Raw genomic sequence first — 24526 nt, 5'->3', positions numbered from 1 at the left:
CAGACAACACTGCTCCGGGACGCCAGAGCCACTGGCATTATCGAACAGGGAGCTGGCTTCTTTCCAGTAAGATCGGTTGGCACAATGTTCATCTTTACGTGCACCAAAAGTCCGGTACACCCCTCCTGGTGTGCCAGGTGGTGAAACTGCCGCGTTACTCTTCCCTCGCCTGACCACCCAAGACACAGAGGGCTCCCCTCAGCACCAGTGCCCTGCACGGCCCTGGCACCGCTGCAGAGCTGCAGTCCCTGCCCGGGGGCGCTGCCGGGAACGGGACTGACCCGCAGAGCCCCCACTCTCAAAGCCCCGTGCCAGGACAGTGCCCGCTGATCCCCCAGCCACTACAGCAGTGGGGGAGTTCAGCAGCAGCAGGGCAGTGTTAGGTGCATTGGGAAAAAAAACAGAGCTGACAAATCCAATTAGTATTTCTACAATATTAAATGAGAGAATTCTGTATTTAAAACCAGTTAAATACAGAAGTCAGAGTACCAAGCTCATGCATTAACTCATCTATGATGGGCCAGAGGCAGCAGTGACAACATCTCAAAAAAATTTGCAAGCATTAAGATGGAATGGCTTTTACAAAAAAGCTGCTGAAATAATGGGATGTTAAATGAAGATACAGGATTACCTAAAATAAAATTGATCACCGTCTTGGAATGCTGCTAAAGGCTAAATTCCAACCATCACTGTCAGCTACCTCCTGTGACCAACATGGCATTTATCTCAATTAAATACATTCTTCTACTTTTATTTATAAGAAAAGAGTGATGAACTGGCATGAGTTCTTTCAATTAATTTTATTGAGTAGCCAAATCTGATAAATTAGCACAGATAAAATAAGCATTTGCATGTGTTATAAATGACTTTTTACAGGAATAAAACAGTGAAAATTACAAACTGTAAAAAGGAGGACAAGTAAATCCTGTCTCAAATTCAGAAGGGGGAAGATTTATAACTTCATACTGAAGATCAAATCTTTGAGTTCAGAGAACAAAGATTTAATATTACAATATTATACACTACTTTACAAAATTAAATTTACTTTAAGGATTACATCCATAATAGTAAACAGAACCTTAAAATCACATTTAATGGTCCCTTAACTTAAAAACCATTCTGCATCTTTGATTAAATTGTTAAGAAATTAATTCTAAATAAAACTGAATCATTCTAGTTATTGCAACATAGCCTATGTGGACTTAGACTCAAATATATTGATTTGAAAACAATAATGAAAGCAAAGTAAAATGAATGGTAACAATGTTGGCTGAACACTAATGTGTCAAAATAAGAAACAGTTTTAAAAAAAGTGTTTGACTACAAAGAGAGACACACCTTTACCACACATTTACAGTGGTGGAGTTGTGGTGCTGAGATCTAAGTACCAGAACCACTCTTGCCTACTTTAGCAGTCCATCTTCAGTGTCCTCATTTTTCCATTGTATGTAAAAAGCAATCACAGGTAGTGTGTGTGTTCATGTTCCCTGCACTGCCAGTACAGCAGTAGCAGTGAACCAGCAGGCCTTCCCCACTGCAAGGGAATCAATGAACAAAGTTCAATAGAGAATTTCCTCCAAAGTGAAGAGAACTCCCAGAGGGTTCATCTGACTCATTTATTATGTTTTGCTCTGTAAAACTTAGGGACTCAACTTCAAACTTGTCAACTGCCACAAAGAGTGACATCTTCAGCCATTGGTCTGGTGGACATCAAGCAACGAGGCCATCTCTAGTATTTATGGTTCTTAAAAAAAGGGATATAGTAGCAAAATACAGTCATAGTAAGAAACAGACTTTGGGTGGGCTATTTGATGCAAGGATGGTTTTCAATTCAACATCTGAGTGATAATATACCTAAAACACAAGGTTTAGGGCAGAACCTATGCAAGTGCAGAGGTTCCATTTATGATTTCAACGAAGAGACCCCTTTCCCCCTCCCTGGGGAAAAAAAAAAATAAAAATCAGACTATCAAAATTTAAAAGACACCTCTTCACTATGACTAGAAACTGTGCAATTCTCTGAAAAGCAGTTCAAGTAAATATATTCCTGTTTGCTACAGAGGCAGCAGACAGGGAAGCTTAAATTGGTTCTACAATAATCTTTTCATGCTGTTTTAGGCATAGTTCTGAACTTCAGCTTCTTGTGCTCAAGAACAATCTCTCCCAAGGAACTCCTCCCCTGAAGTGAGGAAAATCCTGACAATCACAAGCAGCTACAGCCTGAAATGGGAGCAAATGTTTACCCAAATGCTGACCCTATTGATATTTGTATCTCCAAACATCCTAAGCACAGTACATTTGACGACTCACAAGTGTTTTACCTCTTCAAGTTACCTGCCCCAGAAAGAAGTTTTGAAAGACCTTTAAGTTTACCATTATTAAATAAAAAAGCAAACCAAGATTTTTCCATATGCAACAATTCCGTGGGCATTGGAATACAGTAACTTAAATACTTTTTACATTGGTAGCTATCAATGACAGCTTAATCTTGAAAACAGAAGAATTATCAATACACCTCTATAAAATTATTTAAATATTTTTTGTATATAAGTTCCTACTTCAAGTCCGATGTCAGTTTTGATCTGTAGCTCTGGCAGGATCTCAGAGTATATTTAAAGCTTTTATTTGGTGCACACTGGCCTTGGATCTGGGCTCATTACACAGCTGCAGCATAAAACCCTTTCTTTGAAAACTTCAGGCATGTCTGCAACCATATACAAATCTTCAAATTCAATATAATAATTTTGTTCTTGGAAAAATAATTACCAATTTTCATGTCAGAATATTCAGTGTTGCAGACCAACATTTGGTCTGAAGTGCTGCCAACAAACTTGCTTCAGAAACACACCAGATCTGAGGGGCCCAACATTCACTTAAAGTAAACAAGAGCCAAAAGTCTACTGAACATAAACCAAACAAAATCTGAGATAACCTTCCTTGCTCTTCCCCTCCCACACCATTCATAAATAGAAATTAAAACTATTCCTTTTACTGAAGAGAAGCAAAGCTTACAATCTACCTTAGTCTACTTTTGCTGCCAATGACTTTGTAAAATCTGTCTCATGTAGGGCCCACTCTTCCCCACAGTTTTTAAAATTAGAATACTGACTTATTAAAAGCTTCAACAAATTCAGCCACCTTATCCAGGTTAAGCTTACCTTTAGTCCTATTAGCCATAATCCAATCCAAGCACTGGATTCTACACTTCACAAGCATTTGTTCATTTCACAATGAACACTTCTTTCACTGCTACTTTAAGCATTAAGTTGAACATTGAGATGCTCTGTCTGTAATCACTGGATGCACTTAGAAAGAATTTCCCTGCAAATCATGATCAGTATTGTGAGGTTTTATATCTAGCAGCAACAAAAAAAAAGAAGAAAAACAAAAACAAAACAAACAAAAAAAGTTACAGAAATATACATTTTGAACAACAAAGAACTCTTTATTTTACAAAATGTATTTCACCTCTTCAGTATTGCCTTTGTAAATGTACTTCATGCTGCAACTACTTACAGTAAAAACACGATTTGCAGCAAATTAAAGGTGCTCAACCAGTTCCAACAGTTTGATTTTTTTTAAGGTACAATATTATGTAGTTGCACATTTGATTCTCAGATGTGGTCCTTTATTTGCTTTAGTTCGTTGAAATCACAGTGAGAACTTCTCATCAACTGCCTCAGGCCACAGATTTAATGAAGATATTACAAGCACAATCATTCTTTACTGCAAAATCTTTCCTTAAAGAAGTAAGCCAAAGGCTAGTGTTTCATTTATTCACTTGCTGCTGTATATGAAGGAGGAATTCATAGTATGATAAGGCTGATTCTGTTCTGTCTTCAATCATATTTTGCAGAAAACTTGATTTCAATGGACTCTCATCCCTTAAAAACAAAAATATAAGTGTTTGAGTGGAATTAACATTTGTCAGGGCTACCATGCATGAATAAAGTCACAGGTCAAGTGACAAGACATTTCAAAAGCTTAAGGACATATGAAAAGAGGATCTCAAGTAGCCTTTAGTAGTGATTAATCTAATAAGTACTCTTACCAGCATTTACTTCATTTATCTGACATTACCTAAAGATTCTCCTATGACATTTAGTCTTTTATAGTATTTTGAAATTCTAATTGGAGACAACTCATAAGTCATATCTGTAGTCAAATCTGTCAGGCACAGCACACACTATTGTTAAGAATTCCATTAAGGAAGTTCAGTATATAATATCCAAGTATGTATTATTAACAGGTTGCTGAAGAAGCAAAAAAGACTGTTAAAACCCACTTACTTTATTATATATAGTATAGGAAAGAAAGGTCTCTGTTCTCTCAGCCAAGAAATGAAAGTTCGTGTTCTGATGGATTCTGCTGTTTCGAGTTCTGGGAGATGTGTCTAAAAGCCAAAGGGTTTCATTAATACAAATTTTTCAGAAAAACACCAAAAGGAACACTTCAACTAGCCCAACTCATGAGGTATAAAGAACACCCAGACAGATACGTTTTGTGATGTATAGTTTCAGTCTTGTCTTCTTTGAAATAGTCAAGAGCACTAAACTCCTATGAGCTGTCAGAATGGTGATGACTGAGCTGTGATTGATTCCTGTTTTGTTGCAGGAACTAAAAGATTTCCCACTAACTAACCCACTGTGCTCACTATTTGCAAGTGTTCTTAGTCTGCTCCCACAGGTCTGAGAAACTCAGTCATTGTCAGCCTCTTCCTACTGTGTCCTCATGAGAACAAACTCCAAGAGGTAACAGCAATTATTTCTTTCCTTGGATCTGGATCTATACCACTAGAGGGCTAATAGCTGAGTAGTGTATTTTAATTCTCATGCAAATGATATTCTGGCAGCATTGTATGTATGACTGATGTGCAGAGCAAGCACATACCATATTCTGTGGTATTGAGCCATAATTTGGAACTCCAAGGACTTGGCTGATAAAACCCTGCCCACAGTTCTTCCCAATCCACAGGAACATCACCTGAAAGACACCACCAATAACAACATTAATCCAACCCAAAACACACCTCAGCAGTCCTATACATATTTTGGGTTCTCAGAAAGAGCACACCAAGTAAACTTGGATACTTTTTTAAATCCCCCCCACCACACAACTTACAGAGCCAGCATCCATAAGATAAGCACCATCCCTACTCAACTTCTCCACTGACAGCTGGAGAAGGGGTGGCTGAGGTATAGTTCTGTCATTTATGTTAAGAGCTCCCTAAAAGAAGGATGAAAAACAGTGGTTCACATCTTGATGCAAAAAACAAGAACAGAATGCTAAATAAGAGGAGGATTTATTACACTGAATACTAGAGCTGGACCATTTTTCTCAGTTTCACTCAAGCCATACTTAAAGTGATAATTTACTTTATTAATTAGTAATTTACTAATAAAACTTAATGCTTTATTTAGAGAGGGTGAATGTTATCAAATGTATCTTAGTTAATTAATTCTAGAACTGGAATATCTGATTTGTTATGTACCAAAGACATGATTTCTAAAATTGTTCAGGGTTTTACAGAAAAATTCCTGGTTCTCAAAACTGCATGATATTTTTAAATAAAGGAAGCTACAAAGGGACAAAAACCACATTATGATGTCTTTATGTACATATGGTTTTATAGCACAAGATAATGACACAAGGCAAAGGTGAAATAAGTTAGGAAAAAACTTTCCCCATCCATCCATAGGAAAGCACAGCTTCTCTCCAGAATTCATCAGTCCACTTCCAAATAACAAATGCATAAATGCAACAAGTGGGAGAATATGAAACATTACATTTTAGCTGTGCAGGTTTAGATGGAAAACTTGGGAGATTTCTAACACATTTACTTTCACATCACACAGATCTTTGGGATCAAACAGATTATGTAGCAAGGCCAAGACTCACCTCATCTGTGAGAGTATCAACTCTGTACAGACTGGGATGTGTCATGAGCATGAGGTAAACAAGGGGCTGGTTCTTCACCTGACACATGGTAAAGATGCGTTCATCCAAACGTGTGTTTGTCCCAGTTTGAAATGCTTTCTGCAAACAAGCAGGCCTTTAGTTTAACCATTAAAGCAAAGCAAGGTAAGTTGGAAGATAAGACACATTGCCTGCTACTTATTTCTTACTTAAGGTTAAAGATGTACCCTAAGTTTTTTCTCATTGTATTTTACTTCTCCATAGTTCTCTTCAGTTTCACATAGAAATCATACAAGTCTCACTCCCATTTCTGGATTTCAGAATTAACCTTGACCTGGCACCATCAATCCTCTCTTACAGCTGAGATGAAAGCACTTTGAAATACTAACATACACCTCAAAAACGCTACTTGACAAAATTCAAAAGCATAAATACTGGAGCAGTTTACAACTGGCTTCAGTGTACAGAATCTCAGGTCTGTATTAACAAGAAAGAGATAGTCCTGGCTTGTTGGGACCAAAAAAGAAGCTATAAATCCAAGCAGGACTCACTCCTCCCACCTGACTGGATCAAATGCTTATCAAGCTTTTCACATGAAAAAGCTCAATATGAACATGCTGGTAAATTCCTAACCAAGATGTATGAATCCAAAACTTGTTTTTGAACCAAGAAACCAGTTTGTCCAACACTTAAAGGACTTCTAGTATCAGTTCAGGGAAATTCAATTTAAAAATTCTTACACTGGGCAAATACTGTGAAATGCTCTAAACCTGTTGCAAGAACAGCCAGCCAACTCCCTGTCTGCCACACTCAGCTCTGTTCTAATCTGCACTGAACTGCTGTGTGGATCTACATTTCCAGAGACACACAAAATTGAGATTCCTGAGAAAACACTATCAGTATCCTGTCACATGCTCTTCACTAGTCAGTGTCTTTATTATTTTGCCCTTCCATTGCTTAAAACATTTATACTTTTGGTTTTACGCACACTTCTAAATTCCTGCTTTTGAACGAAATCATTCTCCATCAAAGAACTGTCCTTTTACTTCAGGCTGACCTGCCAAAAATCATCCTTTGCCTGGCTTCCTTTCCCCTCTTACCTGTTTTAAGAGTGCCAGTATGTACAGTGGGAAGAGGCGCAGTGAGAAGGGAGCTGTGAGGCCGGGCTGCTGGATGCTCAGCACGGAGGAGCGATAAGCAGCCAAGGAATCAATCACGGCATTGACCAAGGCATCGCGCGCATCGCTCAGCGTGGCGGAGACGGAGCGGTCCACAGCTGCAAACAGGGCAAGGCTCAAATCAGAGGGTTCCTCCCTTGGCAGGAATGCAGTCACATACATTAACTCCTCTCACTTCATCATATATGCCAATGCAGCTTAAGCTTTTACTACATTCTAAGGGAAGTGCTTCAGAAAAAGCTGGGGGCCCACGATGATGCACCAGACTAAGCCTAAGCCCAGGTGATTACACACAGCTCTACTGATCCTTCACCTAAGCCAAGCATTAAAACCAAAACTCTCTTAGGATGAGGGAGAATCTTTTCCTCTAATCCAGAGGATTATTGCTCAGACCTTTAAGGATACAATCCACACATATCCAAACAAGCTCTTAGCACACTCACCCATATTGGCTAAGAGCCCTGTGATGGCCTGCACATCTGCCCCTAGGTACACTTCACTCAGGGTTGTGACAACAGGTAAGCACATTGTGTGCACACGAATTCGCCTTTCACCTGCAAGAAAAGACAACTGTAACCTCCATCCTTGTTTTATGAAGCAACACTACAAATGCCAGTGTTGGCTCAATCAAACCTTACCTTTGCTGGAGGTGTAGAGGAGAGCTGACTGAAAAGAAACCACTTGCATATCAGTAAGACTCTCTTCCACTGACATCTGCACAGCGTATCCTGCATCTGGGTTTACATTGGGCAATGACAACAAGTCTGTAGATCGTACAAAGAAGTTCCCGTGGAAAGTATGAATGGAAAGACCTACAAGATAATAATGAATCAGTTTGGGTTTTACAGCTGTGAAATACAAGCACCATATACAGATCTGCCATCAATGTATATGACTGTACTGGAATGCTCCCTCTCAATGAAATACATTGTCTTCAGAAAAGATAAATACTGCAAACTGACAACTCATCCAAAGAATCCACAAAGCCTATCAGAAAGTGGGAATTAGCAAGGCAAATGCAGAGTAGTAGAAAGTATATAGATTATAAAACTAGTTCCTTGTTGAAATTTCAGGAAAATTTCCAGTTTTGACCATTATAAACTGGAACTTTGATGACAGAAAACACACTGCAAATACAGTCTTAAAAAAAATTATCTTATCCCTGGTACTGAATTTTACTTTTCTAATCTTTGCCTTTTAATCATTTGAGGTTACAAAATAGCTAGAAGACCAATGAAAACATTCCCAAAGGGCAGCAAACCCCCCACTTTCCTCTTCACCACCCCATAAAAACCTAAGGAGGTGAATTCAGACCTTTGGTGCATCTTATCCTCATGACAGCCTCAAACCCAATTTTCCTAGTTAAATATCGCTTCAGTTCCTTTTGCAACTTCTCCACCTGGACAGGGTTGTGTTTATGATGGTAGGATTGGTAGTAGTAGACACTACCTGCAGAATACCTTGATATACAACCTGAAACAAAACCAGCATACATTGGAAAGTGCAAACAGCTGCTGCTGCTGTCTTTAAAGTATTAAATTGTTCACACCAGCAAATCACTCAAATACACAGTTACAGACCTGCCTACAGAGAGATGTAGCTACAACTGCATATTCTAACATGTGATAAATTTCAGGTGTGAAATAATTTTCCATTGACCTGAAATTGCTGTCACTTGAAAGTTTAGTTAAATAGAAAAAATAATTAAAATGCTAATAAAACTTGTTAAAGGCAATGACACTGATGGTTAAAAAGGCATAAAAAAGGAAGAAACTATTTCCACTACTTGTATCAGTAGAACAAGGATCCTGACTCACTAAGGGATGACATGAAGATAAGTAGGTTAAATCAGGACTTAAAGATGACATTCTATTCACTGTCACTGCTCAGCAAGGACAAGTTTGTATCTTGACACACTAGATTAATTCAAATCAGGTACATCTACTAAATATTAATGTAGATTCTATGCATTTGCTCAAAATACAAGAGTTACATGCCCCAAAAGAGCTTTATATGACTTACCTAGAGAAGCCAAGTCAGAATATTGCCCACTAAGAAGAAATAAATCCACTGCAACCTGTTGTCCTGAGCAATCCAAGGCCAACTTCTTGTAAAAATCAGTCGATGGCGTCAGATGTATATCCTGTTAACACAGTGGAGTATTACAAAACACAAAGGAAATTCAAATTGATTAATACATTTATTGCCTGCTTTCAGGGACACAATCAATTCTCCATCATTGATTAAAAATATTTTATTTTAAAAAATCAGGTAATTAATTTGTGTTTATATTGCTTGGCTTTTCTTTTGGTTTTTTCACCTTCTTTAAAAGCAGCAAGACAAGCAGAAAATTAAAAAATTAACCCAGAAGAGGAAATCCCAGAACCACCTACACACACAGAACAGAGCTGTTAATACTCCCAACCTTTTTTCTTTCCTAACCTTTGCTGTTGCTCTTTGGTTTGGCTCCTCTCGTGACTTTAGTGCTCCCATTCCCAGAGATGGGAGCTGTGTCTGGAAGACAGTGATTCTACCTCCAGTGGGGGACATCAGCTTAAAGGCAGCCTGTAATGCAGGCCCCAGAGCACTCTGAGTTTCCAGGGACTTGGTAAACATCTGTGGCAATGTCTTCAGCAGATCTTGAATTAGCTACAAGTGAGAAAACTGTATTAGGCCTATGAGTCTTCAAGGTTTTCTATTTTATAGCCAAATATTGGCTGTTGGGTCTCTCTCTCTACATATATATGTGTATATATACACACACACTCACACATATATACTTGAACTTGTTCAAATACTTGAACACAACCAAGTATTAACACTTCTAATATTAAAGTAGTAAAGAGAAAGTCCTAGAAAAATTGAAGCACTGTCTTGTTTCAGGTTGCCAAGAACTTACAGTGACATAGATAAAAGACCTCTTTTTTTTTTTTGCCTCAAACCTGGCATTTGAACAGCTGGTGTTAATGAGCATTAATTAATCAAAAAATTACCAAACATATCCCAAATTATGTAAATGTCACTATTTATGTAAGAAAGTCCTTGCTTCTTACCTCTTTATTTTCATTCAAATTTACTAATAAGTTTTCTGGCATTGGTATAAATACATCTGAAAGGGAAAAAATATTTGAGTTATCTTTTAAAAACACGTCAAGCTTTCCCTGACTTTATTTGCCAACCATCATACTTATTGGAAAAAAATACACAGTATCAGTGTATTAACCCATGTAAACATAATTATGTGGATTTTTTTTTCATAAGCATTCCTGTGGCTAGAATTCCATGGTGGAGCAGCAATCAACAGGCATGAAGGATAATCAAGACTATTAAATAAAATCACATAGCAAATATTTCCAATGTTCATTCTACCCTGCCCAATAATATCCAGTAAAAGGTGATTTGAAACAAAAGGCAGAAGGACAAGCACTAAGCACCAGCCACAAGAAAATCTACAGAAAGGTATTTAACATCAGTGTTTGGGATTTCAAGAGGAATCTAGAGATCTGTACAAATTAAACTAGAAGGTAGGAAAGCTGTCTTCATGTTTGAAGTCATGAGCAGCCACAGCATTGCTCAGACATCAGGGAGATGTCTTCATAAACAAACTCACACATATGGTACTTCTAAAGGCATTACTAGAGAGACTAATGGTGTGATCCAGAAACTCCCACCAGATATTTATTTTTAAAGGCTGTCATAACCAGAAGTCACTAATAGGTACTGATCACAAAAATTATTTTTGCATACCTTCAATATCTGAAACTATAAGCATCTGAGGCTGAGAGAGACCTTCCTGAAGACTGTAGAAATGGATTGTGCTGTCAAATGTTATGAAGCCTATTTTTGTTCTAGTGTTCCCAGGAAGCCTGAAAATGAGACATATGGTGTTCAACAAGATACAATTTCATTTCTGCAGGCTTTTTTTTTTTAACATCCACTGCATCTCTCAGTGGTTGTTACCAAGCAGTTAGCTTAACAGCTAGACAGCAAGAGCTTCACTAAGTAATTTTGGAAAGAACAAAAAACCACAACAAAAAAGGAGCTCATGGTAGAGTCACCTGGCAGGCAGGTGAAAACCTTTTAAGAGGGTAATCAGAAGTGGAAGAAAAGGAATAAATAAACTGCAAAATCCCAATTAGTGTTTATATAAGTTCAAACAGTATGCATTTATTAGATGTATGACTCTTCTCAGCAAATACTTATCTAAATTTCAGCTTTTAAAAAATACTGTTCAAAAGATAAACATGATGCTTACATTCTTTTGGGGATTTATGAAGCTTATAGGAAAGAGTCAGACTGAAAATCATGTCTCAAAATTACCTTTTATACTGGTGTACCTGTGATGGGAAAAAGACTACAGCTTTATGGCACATTTTAACACTGGCCATTGTTTGCCCACACTAGAAAATTGTCTTCCACACAGAAAGGACTGGCATGTTGGTGTCTACCACAGGTTTCTTAAGACAAATGAAAATTGGAGATTTAAAGAAAAAAGTACTTACGAGTCCAGATTGTCTAACAAGGTCTGGCAGACTGTGTTCAAGTATCCTGTCTCGATTGCATTGTGGGACACATCAAACACAAAGAGGTACACGGGGGGCTGGGGTGGACGCAGCTGAGCAAAGAAAAGATCACCTTTAATCCTCAAATAGCATTTGGTACATTGGCTTTATTCATTCTATTGCAAGTTTAAACTGCTAAAACAGCACATAGATGATAGCTAAAATTTCTGAATGCATTTGCCTCTTATTTGGTAATACCAGAATTCTAGTTTTCTTCCAAAGATACTACATATTCCAAATACAGAATACCTACACATTCCAAATACAGAATACCTACACATTCCAAATACAGAATACCTACACATTCCAAATACAGAACAACTTTGATATCATAAATGTTTAAAAGTGAACTCTCTGAGGTCCTCCCCATGAGTTCTCAGATACACTCCTTAAGGCAACAGCTACTGAATTGGAAAGCATCCTCTGAAACAAAACTTTCTCTGACATCCCTCTGAAAATAAAACAAAGGGAGAGAATAAGTAAATAAAGCCTTACCATGTATTCAGATGGAGCCATAAACTCAATAGTAGCATTCTGGACTTCAGGTCTTTTATGAGGTTCTCCATAAACTCTTGTCACAGGATTATAGAGGAATTCTTCAGGAACTATGCAGATAAGTTTATATATTAGTATTTCACACTAGCATTGGCTATGCTGCATTTTAAAACAAATATATCAACTCTTTTGTGGCAACACATGGAGAACTACACCAGGCAGTGGAGCTCTTACACCTGTGCAAGGGTACTGTGAGGGACTACTTGGGCTCATCATGTTTCTTTAGGGACACCACTGGCACTGGGAAACATTTCTCATGACCCCCAGGATGACTGACAACAATCCCCCTTCTGATGTGGCCAACAACACTCCAGTCTCAAAGACCAAGGTTAATTGCAGCACTTAAGGTGCTGCAAGGTTAATTGGAAAAGGTTAACTGCAGCACTTTCAAGCACATCTAAAACTTACCATCATTGACTCTATAGCACAAATTGCATTTCCACCTCCTCTGGTCTAGGAAGCTGACAAAGGGGTTGATGTACGTCCGGCAGGAACGGCATCTCACAATAATGCTGGAAGTGACCACTGGCAATTGCTGGAAAAGAAAAGCTTCCTGTTTTAAAGCCTCCTCACCCTGCAGCTGCTCATCTGTGGTAACAACACCACCCACATTGAGCTGCCTAGTGAGGCAAAGCATCCTTGTTGAAAGAAGGAGTACTTCTGCATCCTCACAGCATCACTGCAATTCCTTAGTAAGACAGGTAGGAACTGAGCTCTAACATATTTAACTGTGTAGATTCCCTTTCCAAGCCTCTAAATTCTTGAATTTTACACTGATGCTTTAAGATCAAGTCCTGCACCAAAAAGCAGGGGGGAAAAACCCACATCTTTGAAAAATCAACTGAAGTGAGAAAAAACCCCAATGTTTAAGAAAGACACTGCTAAATTCAAAGTCTTCTGGCTATTCCATGACATCCAAATCCCTTCAACTTTGTCAAGTCTTGAATTTAGAATTAGTACTAGGTTTGAAATTAATAACTACAAGTGATACGAGACAACCTGGAATTTAGGTGTTGTCTTCCATCACAGTCCAAATTCTGTGCTGCCTTTAAGCTTTTGGTTTTTTAAGGTTTGGGAGGCTTTCTTTTTTATTAAGAAGTGAGACCTGAAGGTTTAAATATAGTAGGGAAAAATAATTGAGAAAAATTACAGCAATCTGTATGGAATAAGGAAATGTCAGTTACTATGGTAATTCTTCTGGGCCAAGATACCTGCCCTTGTTTTATAATTCATTGTCCATTGTCTGGACTCTAGGAAAGGCATAGTTGATATTTCAGCATGTAAAGTTTTGAACATTTCTCATACCGATAAGTCTTTGAAAGGATGAAGCAGGAGCCCCAAAGGAAGTTTGGCTTTATTCAATAAGGCCTGAGTTTGAGGAATGTTAGTCAGGGTACAGCGGAACAACCTACATGGATGACAAAGGGTTATTTTCAGAGGCTTTCAAATAAATTATGATTTCAGTAGTACAGTATATTTTTCTAGAGCTGCTAATGGTGAATTTCTGTTTCCAGATGAAAGATCTCTATCTCTGTCAAATTATTTTGTTTCTGCACTTGACCCACAGTACATACTTTGAGTTCTTACTTTATACAAATGCTCTTTACACAGAACTCAGTGTCATTTTAGTCACTCAAGTCAAAGTTAAGCCTAACAACATTCAAAGTTGCACCAAAGCTTTATATACTAAATGTTACTTTGGAATAAATCAGAACCAGCAATGTTTAAAAGGTGGTTTTAAAAACATAGTAACTAAATACAATCCCACAATCATTTTCTGAGTCTTGAGCACTCAGTAGCTTCCACAAGGTGCAGATGTATGTGACAGTTTTGCAAATCCTGTCCAGCTTGTTTGCATGAACGTCACAAAGGCGCTGTTATTTCCTTTATCTACCATAAAAATATTTGCAAAGCAGAAGTCTCTGGCTATTCACAGTTTGGTGGGTCTCCTCAGAAAGAATAACTGATTAACCAACTGCCAGTCTCTTGTTTGAAATTTCATTTACTCCATTGTTTTAAGTGGTTACTTTTCAATACAGAGGTCACCCATGTTTCTTCAGGCACAATCTTTTTGGTGTACCTCACCTGACTGAATTAACTGTTATTTTATATCTTCTCATCCATACTCACTGCCAGGCCTAAAACTTTTACACTGTACCTATCTATAGCTGCCTTGTTAACTAATTTTTTCTCATCCTTTCTACAAAGATGATTTTCCCCTCTTCAAAGTTAAACTCACTTACTGCCTTTATTGTAACAGTGAAACCCATTTTCAATATTTTCTACTCATAAAATTAAGAAAATATATTGTGAAATTATGTTTATAAGCAGGAATTTACATTTCTATCTATTTTGATGTATTATAGCAAATGCATAATCTTACTCAGGATTGCAGTTGAGCTTCTGGATGTCTTCATGCAAGTTGGGGACAGGAGCCTTCAAAAGGGTGGTAGGAAGAATATTTCTTTCTTGAAGAAGATTCACAGGTCTTAACCCTTCCTGCTGTAGACTCAGGCCAGCCATTGATGCAGTTAAGTGATTAGTGCCCAGGGCAGGCTAGAGACAAATCAAATTTCACAAATTAGGACCAACTACTTGGATGAAACCCATAGTCTGTTTAAAACCACATCTATATCCCTTCCAGTTTGTTTTGCTCATGTACTAACTGCCATTGTATCAATATATTTAGAAAAGCTGGTTGTCACATGAACTTGACTTATGTATGTAACCATAACAGAGGAAAAAAGCATAAATTGCCTATAAAACTCTTGAAATACAGGGGCTCAGCTGGTGAAAGTGTTGGTCAGTTCACTTTGAAAGTTCAGGGAAAGAAAAACCAAACACTTCAGCTAACAATAACAAAGCCACTGAAGAGAAACATGCCAAAAGCAACTGAAAGTTTCAAAAGAAACATCCTGAACAGATCTGAGGGTGGGACACTTCATAAAGAGCTGGAACACAGCCTTTCCAAGCTGGTACCAAGGCACAGGCAAAAGCATTAATTCTGGGCCATGTCTGTCCTCTTGAACAAATGGTGCCCCAACAGGGAACAAAAGCAGCAGCATCCTAGGGATGCATAACACCTACCAACCATCACTTTTCTTTACCCACACACCCCCACCAGAGGTAGTACTGAGACAGAAACCAGACAGCCTTTACCTGCTGGAAATGCTTTGATCCATCTGGATATTGCAAAGCAGCTGCATTCATTCCTGGGGCTCCAGGTGGAGAAGCATGTTGGTAGCCTGGAGGTAAGGCAGGGTAAGAATACCCAACACTTCTATTCATCTTAAGATTTGGGGCTGCAGGAGAATGGTGTGGAGTTGCTGGAAGCAGAGCAGACAGACACTTAATTGCTGAAGAACTGTTTCTTACTTGAGGCATTAGTACAACAGGAGAGCTGCCTGTTTAGTTTCTAAGTCTGAAAAATACAGCTGCTGTCAACTTTGCAAAGAGCTCTCTCATACTTATATCACAGGCTAACACATGCTAATTGTCAATGCTTCAAATTTCACATTTAGCTTCAAGACAGCCATTGAACCAAGTACAGATGTTTGTACACAAATGCTTAAACTTCTGTCTTTCCCAAACTCTTAAAAGTTCCATAATAATAACTAGCATTTTTACTCCCAAAGCCTTACCCATGAGGCCACCACCTTCAATTGCATCATAGCTGTTTTGCACTACAGATCCATCACTGGCAGCAGATCTGGCATCACCTTTAAAGAAAAACAACCACAGGAAAAATTTGCACAAGTTATGAATAAGTTTTAATGAGGTAACTGCAAAAAATATCCTACCTGCTGGATGAATATTAAGATAAGCATAGTTTGAGTCTACTTTGGTTTTGACCATGGATGAAACTGAATTAAATATACTTTGTCCTCTTTCTCACACACATTTCCCTTGCAGATGTGATCTCAACAAAGGACATTCATAAAACATCACTTTTTAAATTTTTTTTTAAAGGAAAACCAAAGTCCCTACACTTCTGGTTGAATAATCTTTTATGACTCCTTCCAATTAGGGATTTGCCATAGCTTCCAAGCCAAAATGCAGCAAAGGGTCAGGGGATGCTCCCTCCTCAGCAGAGGAAGTTTCTTTAGGCTAGCTGTAGTTTTCCAAGTAACCTGTAGTTTAGGTTTCCTTAGTAACCTTCAGCTTAACCCTGAAGAACTTTTTCCCCTGATAATTCACAGAAACACCAAATTCCCTACACTTACACATTTAGCTCACTACTGCTCACCAAACAGCAATAGCTCTGACACAGTCATATATCAGTCAAGACAGAAATTCAATATAAGATAAGAAAAACCTTGAGACTCAGAGAGTGCTCCCAAAGGGCAGTTTTTGGTAAGCCAAGTATGTCTAAATATACTAACACAACTATATATTGCTAAGGACAAGTAGGTACTCTATTTTTATTACAATTTTTTATTAAAATATCCAAAGATGACCCAAAAAAAGGAACTTACATTACACACTGAATCTTCCTAGCAGCAATCAACCTGCTTCATAGACTAAATATTTTTATCTCTCCAGGGCTCTGGAAATGTTTCTTTTCACAATGAAGAAAATATTTTCTAAGCAAAAGCTGTTTCTAATGCATTTAATACATTCCAAACAAAGTTAAATCTGAAAATACTATTCTTGTGCTCACAGAGCTACCACACATGAGAAACTGTCAATCTGAACATGCAGGGAACCAACAGCTTTGACAGAACTGTGTATGTAAAAATAAAGCTGCCAACTCACACATGGCCCCATCTAGCATGGGCACTAAATGCCAAACAACTGGAGTCTGTCTGATACAGAGCCCTGAGGAGTTCCTAAACAATGGCATATTTGTGCAGGGCCCACAGGAGAGACACTCAGCCAGGTGTCTGTCTTCAACAGCTGACACTTCACAGCCTCTAGTAACTTCCTTCAGCAAGCTAACAAATGCAAGATGTGCATTTCAGTGATTTTACACAGAGAAGAATTAGGTACAGCTACATAAATAGCAAGGAATTGCAAGGTCCACATTTTATCTCTCCCTGTAGAATGAACAATACAGGGAGTCAAACATGGATTTCTGTCCTAACAGCAGACAGGGATGCAGAGAAATGAGATCCTATCACTTTACAACACTCAAAATGAAAAAAGCAATGCCAACTACAGCAGACATGGCCATGGTCATTTCACTTGGAAATCTATTTTCAACTGTTAATTTCTTAAATTTTATGTCTGTTTACAAGAATTTTTCTTCTTTCCAGGTCCTTACTTACTCTTTTCAGATTAAATTATTAGCTGTATCAGTATCAATTTTAAAATTTGAGTTTATATTAGAACAATGGGCTTGACTTTAAAGGTTGCATATTACAGCAAGTTCCAGTGTTTGAATTCAACATAAAGAGCAAATTGTTTCTTACCTTCTTGGTTTACAGCTGATTGCAGCATAGACTGTACACTAGGTGGTCCTGCTACTGCTGCTGGTGGCCTAGGGGGACCACCAACTGGTGGAGGTCCTAAAGGTGGCCTTGGAGGGTGGAGGGGAGTTAAAGGCTGAGTCACTGGAGGAGGTGCAGATCCTATAAAGAGATTGACTTTTAGGAGGAGTTTAACCCAGCTGAAAAAATCACAAAACTTTTGCACAGATTGAATTCTAAATGTTTTTGTTATGCAGAGGATGAATGGCATGAGATACATAAATCCTAACATGTGGGTAGAAGGTCTCAACTTCAAGTTCATTTCTCATTCCAGGTTCCTGCATTTACTGATCTCTTTCAGCTTTTTGTTGCTATTGTTGGAAAGAATTCCAAGATGTACAAAAAATATCCCAATGCTATAACCAAGTCTGGAACAATCACCAAGCAAGTTTAATTAAAAGTGATCATTGCTATACAAAAAAAAAAAAAAAAAAAAAAAAACAGGGAAATGGCTCAGGAGGATTGAATGGATATTCAAAAATTCAAAAATTACTTATTCCAAACACTTCCTCTCATTTCATGTGCCACTTTCCAAAATTTCTCTGCATTTTCCTCACTAATTCCAAACTACTAACTGCTTATTCCAATTAAGTGCCAGAAACAGTTTAATAAATTCTGCAAGCTTAAGACATTTTGAACAGCATAAGAAAATTAGGCAGGCATATAACAAAAAAAACTAGCATCAATAAAAATCTCTAATGAGGCTAAAAGTGCTTAACAAGAAAAATTATTTGCTTTTACATGAAAATATTTCTGTACATAAGTCCTGTTTGCATGCTTAGTGAGAAAAAAACTAACAACATACAGCAGTTTGGCAAAGAGAAACTTGAGTATTAACTGTGTTTCCATAATAATCACAAGTTGCACAATAGAGCTATTTTGTATTAGAAAAGCTTTTACCATTGCATATAACAGCAGTAAAGCAGTAGGAGCAGAGTCTCCTACTTTCAGAGTACTTTTTGAAGATTGACAATTATCATTAAATGTGAAAATTACAAGTTTGGGGGAAGGAAGCTTTCCATTGAACTGACCTCTATTTCAACAGCACAGAATGCTTTTCAGTTTCCAGGCTGTGCTCCAGTTATTTGAATCGACCTGACAGGCTCTTCAGAAAATTACCTGAATCAAGTGGTTACTGCCCATGCTCACTAAACAGAGCTAGTTTTCAATGGTGAAGTCCTGGACTGAAAGATACTAATGCTTCATGGGTTACCCCAGGAAATGGTCTAGATCACAGAAACAGCATCACCCACACACAGCATCCCAAAACAATGGGACACCATTCAGGAGTTATCTGCTCCAGCCAGCTGAAACACCCACCCTAGGCACAGAACTTTCATTTCTAACCCAAAGAAAGCATCCAGGTATTTCTGATGGGTGTATCTGCTTTAACAATCTTCCACAAGCAAATTGTCACTGCAGTCAGTTCTATACTCATTATGTTAAAAGGTGAAATATGAAAAACATACATTGGAAGAATACCACAAAGTTCTGATTACCTGGCTTCATGTAGCTGTTCTGCAGTGGAGGAGCCCCTGGAGAAGCAGCATATTGATAACTCCCTGCAGGATTTGTACTTCCTGGTAATGATGATGGAGGCTGAGCTGCCCCTGTCCCAGGCACAGGAGCCAAATGGCTTGTTTGAGCCCCAAGGGGCTGGCTCCCAGGGCTCTGGCTGAACTGCCAGTTTGAAAGCACCGCTGGGCTGGCTCCAGGAGGAAAGCTCCCAGCACATGATACAGCAGCTGAGTTCTGTAATGCAGGTGGCAGCACTTGTGGAACAGGACCTGGCTGTTGCACTGGTGACCCAGAGAAAGCTGCCACTGGTGGTCTATTGAGAGTCTGGCCAGGTCCTTGGAAGTTGTTTAATTGAGAAACATTCTGAGAGCCACTATAGCTGTACTGTCCAGAAGACTGATGTGGAGGAACCTTTGCTGGCATCTGATGGGAGTACGATCCTGGAACTGCAGGGCTGTATCCCTGGCCATCTGGGGAATGCATCAGCTGATTCTGAACAGGACCTGGAATGAAAAAAAAAAAACTACACTCTTCAGGAAGTCAGTGTTGTGTATCACATCTGAAAATAAAAGATGTTCCTGTGAATGTCTTTCCTTAGGATTTTATTAGTCTCCAAGCCATTTTTAACTTAAACCATTAGGTGTGAGAGAAGTACTACTGCAAGGGACATGAATTCAGCAGTATTTTTTTGCTATTAACACTTAAATCTTTGTTTTGTTTTACAGTAACCTTGAAACCACTAAGCATCCCAGTACCATCAATGCTCCTGGACTGAAACAGACAGGATCCCATCCAGTCCTCAGAAACTCCCAAAAGCAAGCTGCCCACAGAGGAGCAGAGCCCCACAGCACTGGCAGCAGCACACAGGAGCAGACTGAAAGTGGAAGATCCATTACGTAAGAACTCCATTTCACACCATGGCTGACACCAGCCTACACGTCAGCTTACCACAATGACACTGCCAGCCAAGTGCCACCATAGGTCACCACGCTGCTTCTCAAGTGACTGAGTTAATCTATGAAAGTTTCTGCAGTTAATTTTAGTATGAGAACTATTAGTACACATACAGCTCATGTGAGTGGCCAGCTGGTCACCAACACAGAACGAAGGGTAAGTTTATCATAAAATAATTCACCAGTCAGGAAAAAAATACTTGACAGGTTGATGATGCTCTTTATGCATATGTTGGTTGGTATACATGAAGTAAGTTTTACTTATTTGAAGAAAAAAAATTGAAAAAAAAAGGTTAATAACTCTCCAAAGGGTAAACAACACATCATATTTCTGCTTTACAGAGGAACAGGCTGACAGAATCCCATGGGATTTCCAGTGCAGTAAGAGCTCCATCAAGAAAGGTACTACTACAGATTGTTCATACTATTGCCACAAAATGGACCTGCTATAGAGAGACTATCATTTTTCAAGTGAAATCCTTCTGAGCAGAACAGATGAGATGCTGCAGGCCACAGCCAGCTGTGACTCCTTCACAACTACCAAAACACCTTCCAGTGTTGTATCATTCAGTTCAGCCAGTCACTTTGTGGCTCTCCTCATCCCCTAAAAACACAGCTTAGATACTGGAGGCATTCCACACACACAGTTACACATTAAAAAAAAGATGGCTGGTTATTAGAATGTAATGTTTAAATTCTGAAAGGTGAGCAAATTCTTATTTCCAAGTTAAAGTAACTCACACATTTCTGACAAAAAATTAAGCTAAATGCAGAATACATTGAAATTCTTAGTTAGGACAAACCCTGCACTGATCATTCTAGAAAACCTTAGGCTCTGGGTGACACGCAGCTGTTAATTCACCAAATATTGCACAGGTCCATATAACTACTACAGTGCCAGTGATCTCATCCTCACGACCTCTTCTCTGTGCATAAAAGGTACACACCATATTATTCTCCAACCATTAATTTCAACCTGTAATTTATCATTCAGTTAGGAAATCCAGTTATACCCTGCTGTCCTTACAAAGCTGCTCATAGATGTTAGCAATTATTAATTCTCTAAAATCAAGGGTGTTTAAAGAAAAGCTCACCAAGATGAAAATGCTTACAGTAACCTTCAAAAACTACCCTGCAGTTATCAGATGGGTTTCCAACAATTGATTTACAAACCCTATTGCAATTAAACATGATAACTTTAAAAATTATGAATTCTTATCAAACCTTCTGACTGCATCCACACAAACACTGATAAAACATCATCACTATAAACTGCAGGAAAAATACAGAACAAATACAAATTGATTTAATAACTTGATTTTTCACCTCAGGGCATGACTCTATCCCAGGCAGAAATCAGAGTATTTGGATTGCTCTCTTATGCACTGTTTTCTCTGCTTGAGGATAAAACAGTGGATAAAACAGTCAGTGATATCAAAAACTGACCTACTGGATATTTTCTATGGCACTTTATGTGAAACTATAAATGTTCCAACTTCAATTTTTATTTTCCAAGTCAGAAGCACAATGAAAAGTCTTGACATCCTCATGGAATAGTTCATGTTTCCCAGACAAGTCTGCACTAAGCTGCCAAAAAAAAGCTACAGAAATAGCACTAAGGGACAAAATCCCTTTACACAGAGTTTCACAGTGCACAAAAACTTTTCAGGACTCGCTGCTTGGTTGCAGCCAGATACCCATCTTGACCCAGCCTCTTCACTGAGACCCATCAAGGAGTATCTAGGCTGTCCAGCTTTCCCCAAATGCTGCTGGTTTTCTGTGAGGCCAGAAATAAACAAGGAATTCTGTGGACTGAAGAGCTACTTCACCTGTACAGCAGCAAAACAGCCAACACTTGGAGACTACAGAAATTTATTAGTAATAGAAGAAAGGCCACCTATTTTTAATAGCAAAAGTCTCCTCTGCACCAACACAAGGCCATTTAATGTTTCTGAGAGATCAGGAATAGCACCAGAATATGTATGAAGGTTGCTTGATGGTTTTATAAAATAGTCAAAGTACTAATGTGGACAGCCAGGATCCGAGTTGTATTTTCTGCCACACAGAATTTCACTGTCCCCTACTCCAAGCCAGTTACTCAGCACATCACTTTTGCCAGCCACAAGTTCTCCAAGCTCCAAGGAGATGCAAAGATAAACACCCTGAAAAGTTACATCCCAACAGATGTTGTGGAATCAGTCATCACCACTGTCCACTTCTCTGAGTCTGACCCACTGGATTCCAAACCCAACAGCTCCTAAAGCACCTCATGACATCAAAGTACCATGCTAAGGTATCACATGAGAAGAGCAAAACATTCTAAAAGAATTGTTTCTCCTTCTTGCTTGCACTTCAGATCTTTTAACTGGAAAGCAAATTAGACACCTGCAATTAAATGAGTACAGAATATTGGTCCTATTAAAAGACAAACAGAAATGAAGGAGAGGAAGGTTGTTGCTAAGCAACCCAAAGCTCTGTGCTAAACAATTTCCCGGGCAGCACACGGTGCTGCTGTGACAATTTACTGCCTTAGTGGACTTGCAAGCTCAGGGAGTTGCTCAGGGACCTGCAAACACTTCAGCAAGCAACAAGTTGCAAGGCAGGGCTGACAGCTGTAGAACAATTTATCATCCTGCTGACAGTCTTCTTTCCTCACAGACCACTGTAAGCACCACCACAGCACTCAGTACCCTCAAAACTGTTTTATAAAGCTTTGGTGTCAGTATAAAGGGCAAGGATCACAGCATCCTCTCAACATACATTTTAAACAATGCTATGAACAGTCCATGCTTGAACAATTTGATTTATTTCAAAGGCCAGCAACCCAAGCCTTATCTCTAACATACCATAACAACTGTTTAATTTGCATAACTCTACATTTCAGTTCTTTATTTTTCATACACCTGACAGCTGAACAGCCTGAAATTCCTCTTTCTCGGCTGCCTCTCCATAACTTCCATTATGTGCTTAATCTGACACTAGGGAAATGAGCAAACATAAAGCAAAGCCAGTCTGTAAATCATCCCACTCAGTTACTCCATTAGCTAACATTCCCTTTGTACAGCCTCTGCTCAGACCATAAGCTCTCCAGGACAGAGCCTCTCTCTCCACATTATATTCATACTCTTCCCACTCCCTTGACCCTAGAAGCAGCTACACAGTTAATTGCAAATTGTCGTTTTGCTGATGACTTTGAAGAAAAGCAATAAACACACTGTGCAGGAGGAGGGGGAAGAAAAATCAAAAGATCTCATTATAACTGAACTGCTTATGATGCAGCACAGCTACTGAAACACACAAGTGTGTAATTAAGGCAGCAAGTGCAGAGGATGTGTATATGAAATCAGGAGACACTTCCATCAGCACAGATTTGCACACATGCCACGAAAACAGACACAGAGACAAGGCTGGCCCTGAATTTTTTATTCCTATACTAAAACACCGGCTAGTAAGCTCAGTTTCACCTTCAATATCTCGTTGTAAAGAAATACATTTTGAGGGGAAGAAAGTAATGAAGACTTTCCCAGTTGGCAGCACACAGAACCAGATAATGTCGGCTTTACGGGAATGACAAGATAAGAAAGCCCCGCAGCGCCGCGGGCTGAGCTCAGCGATAACCACAGTGCCACATGTACAGCCCCGTTCCAAAGGGTCAAACCTCGGCTGTGTCACCCGTGTCACCGACAGGGACCCACCCGGGCTGAGGGACGGTCCGGGCCAGCCCGTGCAGCACGGACAGGGGCTCTCTGCAAGGCGCTGTCGTTCACACCGACAGACAGATGTACTCTGGGATACTTCTGCCATTAAAATAAATCAGAATGAAGCTTTATTGTGCCTGATGAGCCGCTCTGTGCTTTCCTCAGTGACACTTGGGGCAGGGCCCGGTCTGACAGCAGCTCGCCCCCGCTCCCACCGGCGCAGGCCGCTCCCGGGGTCCCGGCAGTGCCGGCTCCGCCGCCGCTCCGTTCCTGCTGTCCGCCCCAGTTCAGCCCGGCCGCGGCTGCCCGGGCTGCCCCGCCGAGCTCAGCCGGATGTGACCCAGCACCCGTCCCCAGAACCCCCTCCCCACGCTCTGCCCGCGGGCACCGGCCCCGGCCTCCGCTGCCCCGGGGAGAAGGGCGGCCTGGGCCTGGGGGAAGAGCCCCGCGGCGGGAGCCGTGCCCGCCAGGCCCTATCCCGCGCCGAGCCCCGCGAGCCCGCCCCGCACTCACCGTTACTGTAGGGCTGCTGGCCGGCGGGGGCCCCGGCGGGCTGGGCCATGGCTCAGCCGGCTGCGCTCGGTGCCGCCCGTGTGGCGGCGCCGGCCCGGGCGGGGGGGACGGACCCACCGGAACTGCCGGGCGGCGCGCGCAGCCGCACTGCGGACACGTGGCACT

The 24526-nt window shown here is 39.8% G+C and overlaps 1 protein-coding gene across 3 annotated transcripts; it reads right to left on the bottom strand.

Annotated features, from left to right (window-relative positions):
* Positions 1–781: 781 nt before the first annotated feature.
* On the bottom strand, positions 782–24513 carry SEC24A (SEC24 homolog A, COPII coat complex component). Of its 3 annotated transcripts, XR_011681678.1 has the most exons (25): positions 24362–24495; positions 23846–23947; positions 19179–19700; positions 17623–17781; positions 15853–15930; positions 15371–15537; positions 14595–14767; positions 13517–13619; positions 12620–12746; positions 12152–12261; positions 11597–11709; positions 10842–10960; positions 10148–10203; positions 9537–9743; positions 9117–9237; positions 8409–8567; positions 7733–7906; positions 7538–7648; positions 7017–7192; positions 5899–6036; positions 5122–5226; positions 4891–4983; positions 4290–4393; positions 3517–3884; positions 782–3356 (listed from the first exon to the last, which is right to left on the bottom strand). XR_011681678.1 is itself a non-coding variant. In XM_071443226.1 (24 exons), the coding sequence occupies exons 1-24, from the start codon at positions 24408–24410 to the stop codon at positions 3770–3772; spliced, it is 3381 nt and encodes a 1126-aa protein (XP_071299327.1). In that variant the 5' UTR covers positions 24411–24495; the 3' UTR covers positions 782–3769. The 3 variants fall into 3 exon arrangements, 2 of the variants coding, with proteins under 2 accessions (XP_071299327.1, XP_071299328.1); XM_071443226.1 differs by having other exon boundaries at positions 782–3884; XM_071443227.1 differs by lacking the exon at positions 23846–23947 and having other exon boundaries at positions 782–3884; positions 24362–24513.
* Positions 24514–24526: the final 13 nt, after the last annotated feature.

This window comes from Agelaius tricolor, unplaced genomic scaffold (genome assembly GCF_023055355.1).
Source record: "Agelaius tricolor isolate 1412-34295 unplaced genomic scaffold, bAgeTri1.0.p SCAF_18, whole genome shotgun sequence".
In the NCBI taxonomy this organism is placed as follows: Eukaryota; Metazoa; Chordata; class Aves; order Passeriformes; family Icteridae; genus Agelaius; species Agelaius tricolor.
This window is presented reverse-complemented; position numbering and strand designations above follow the sequence as displayed.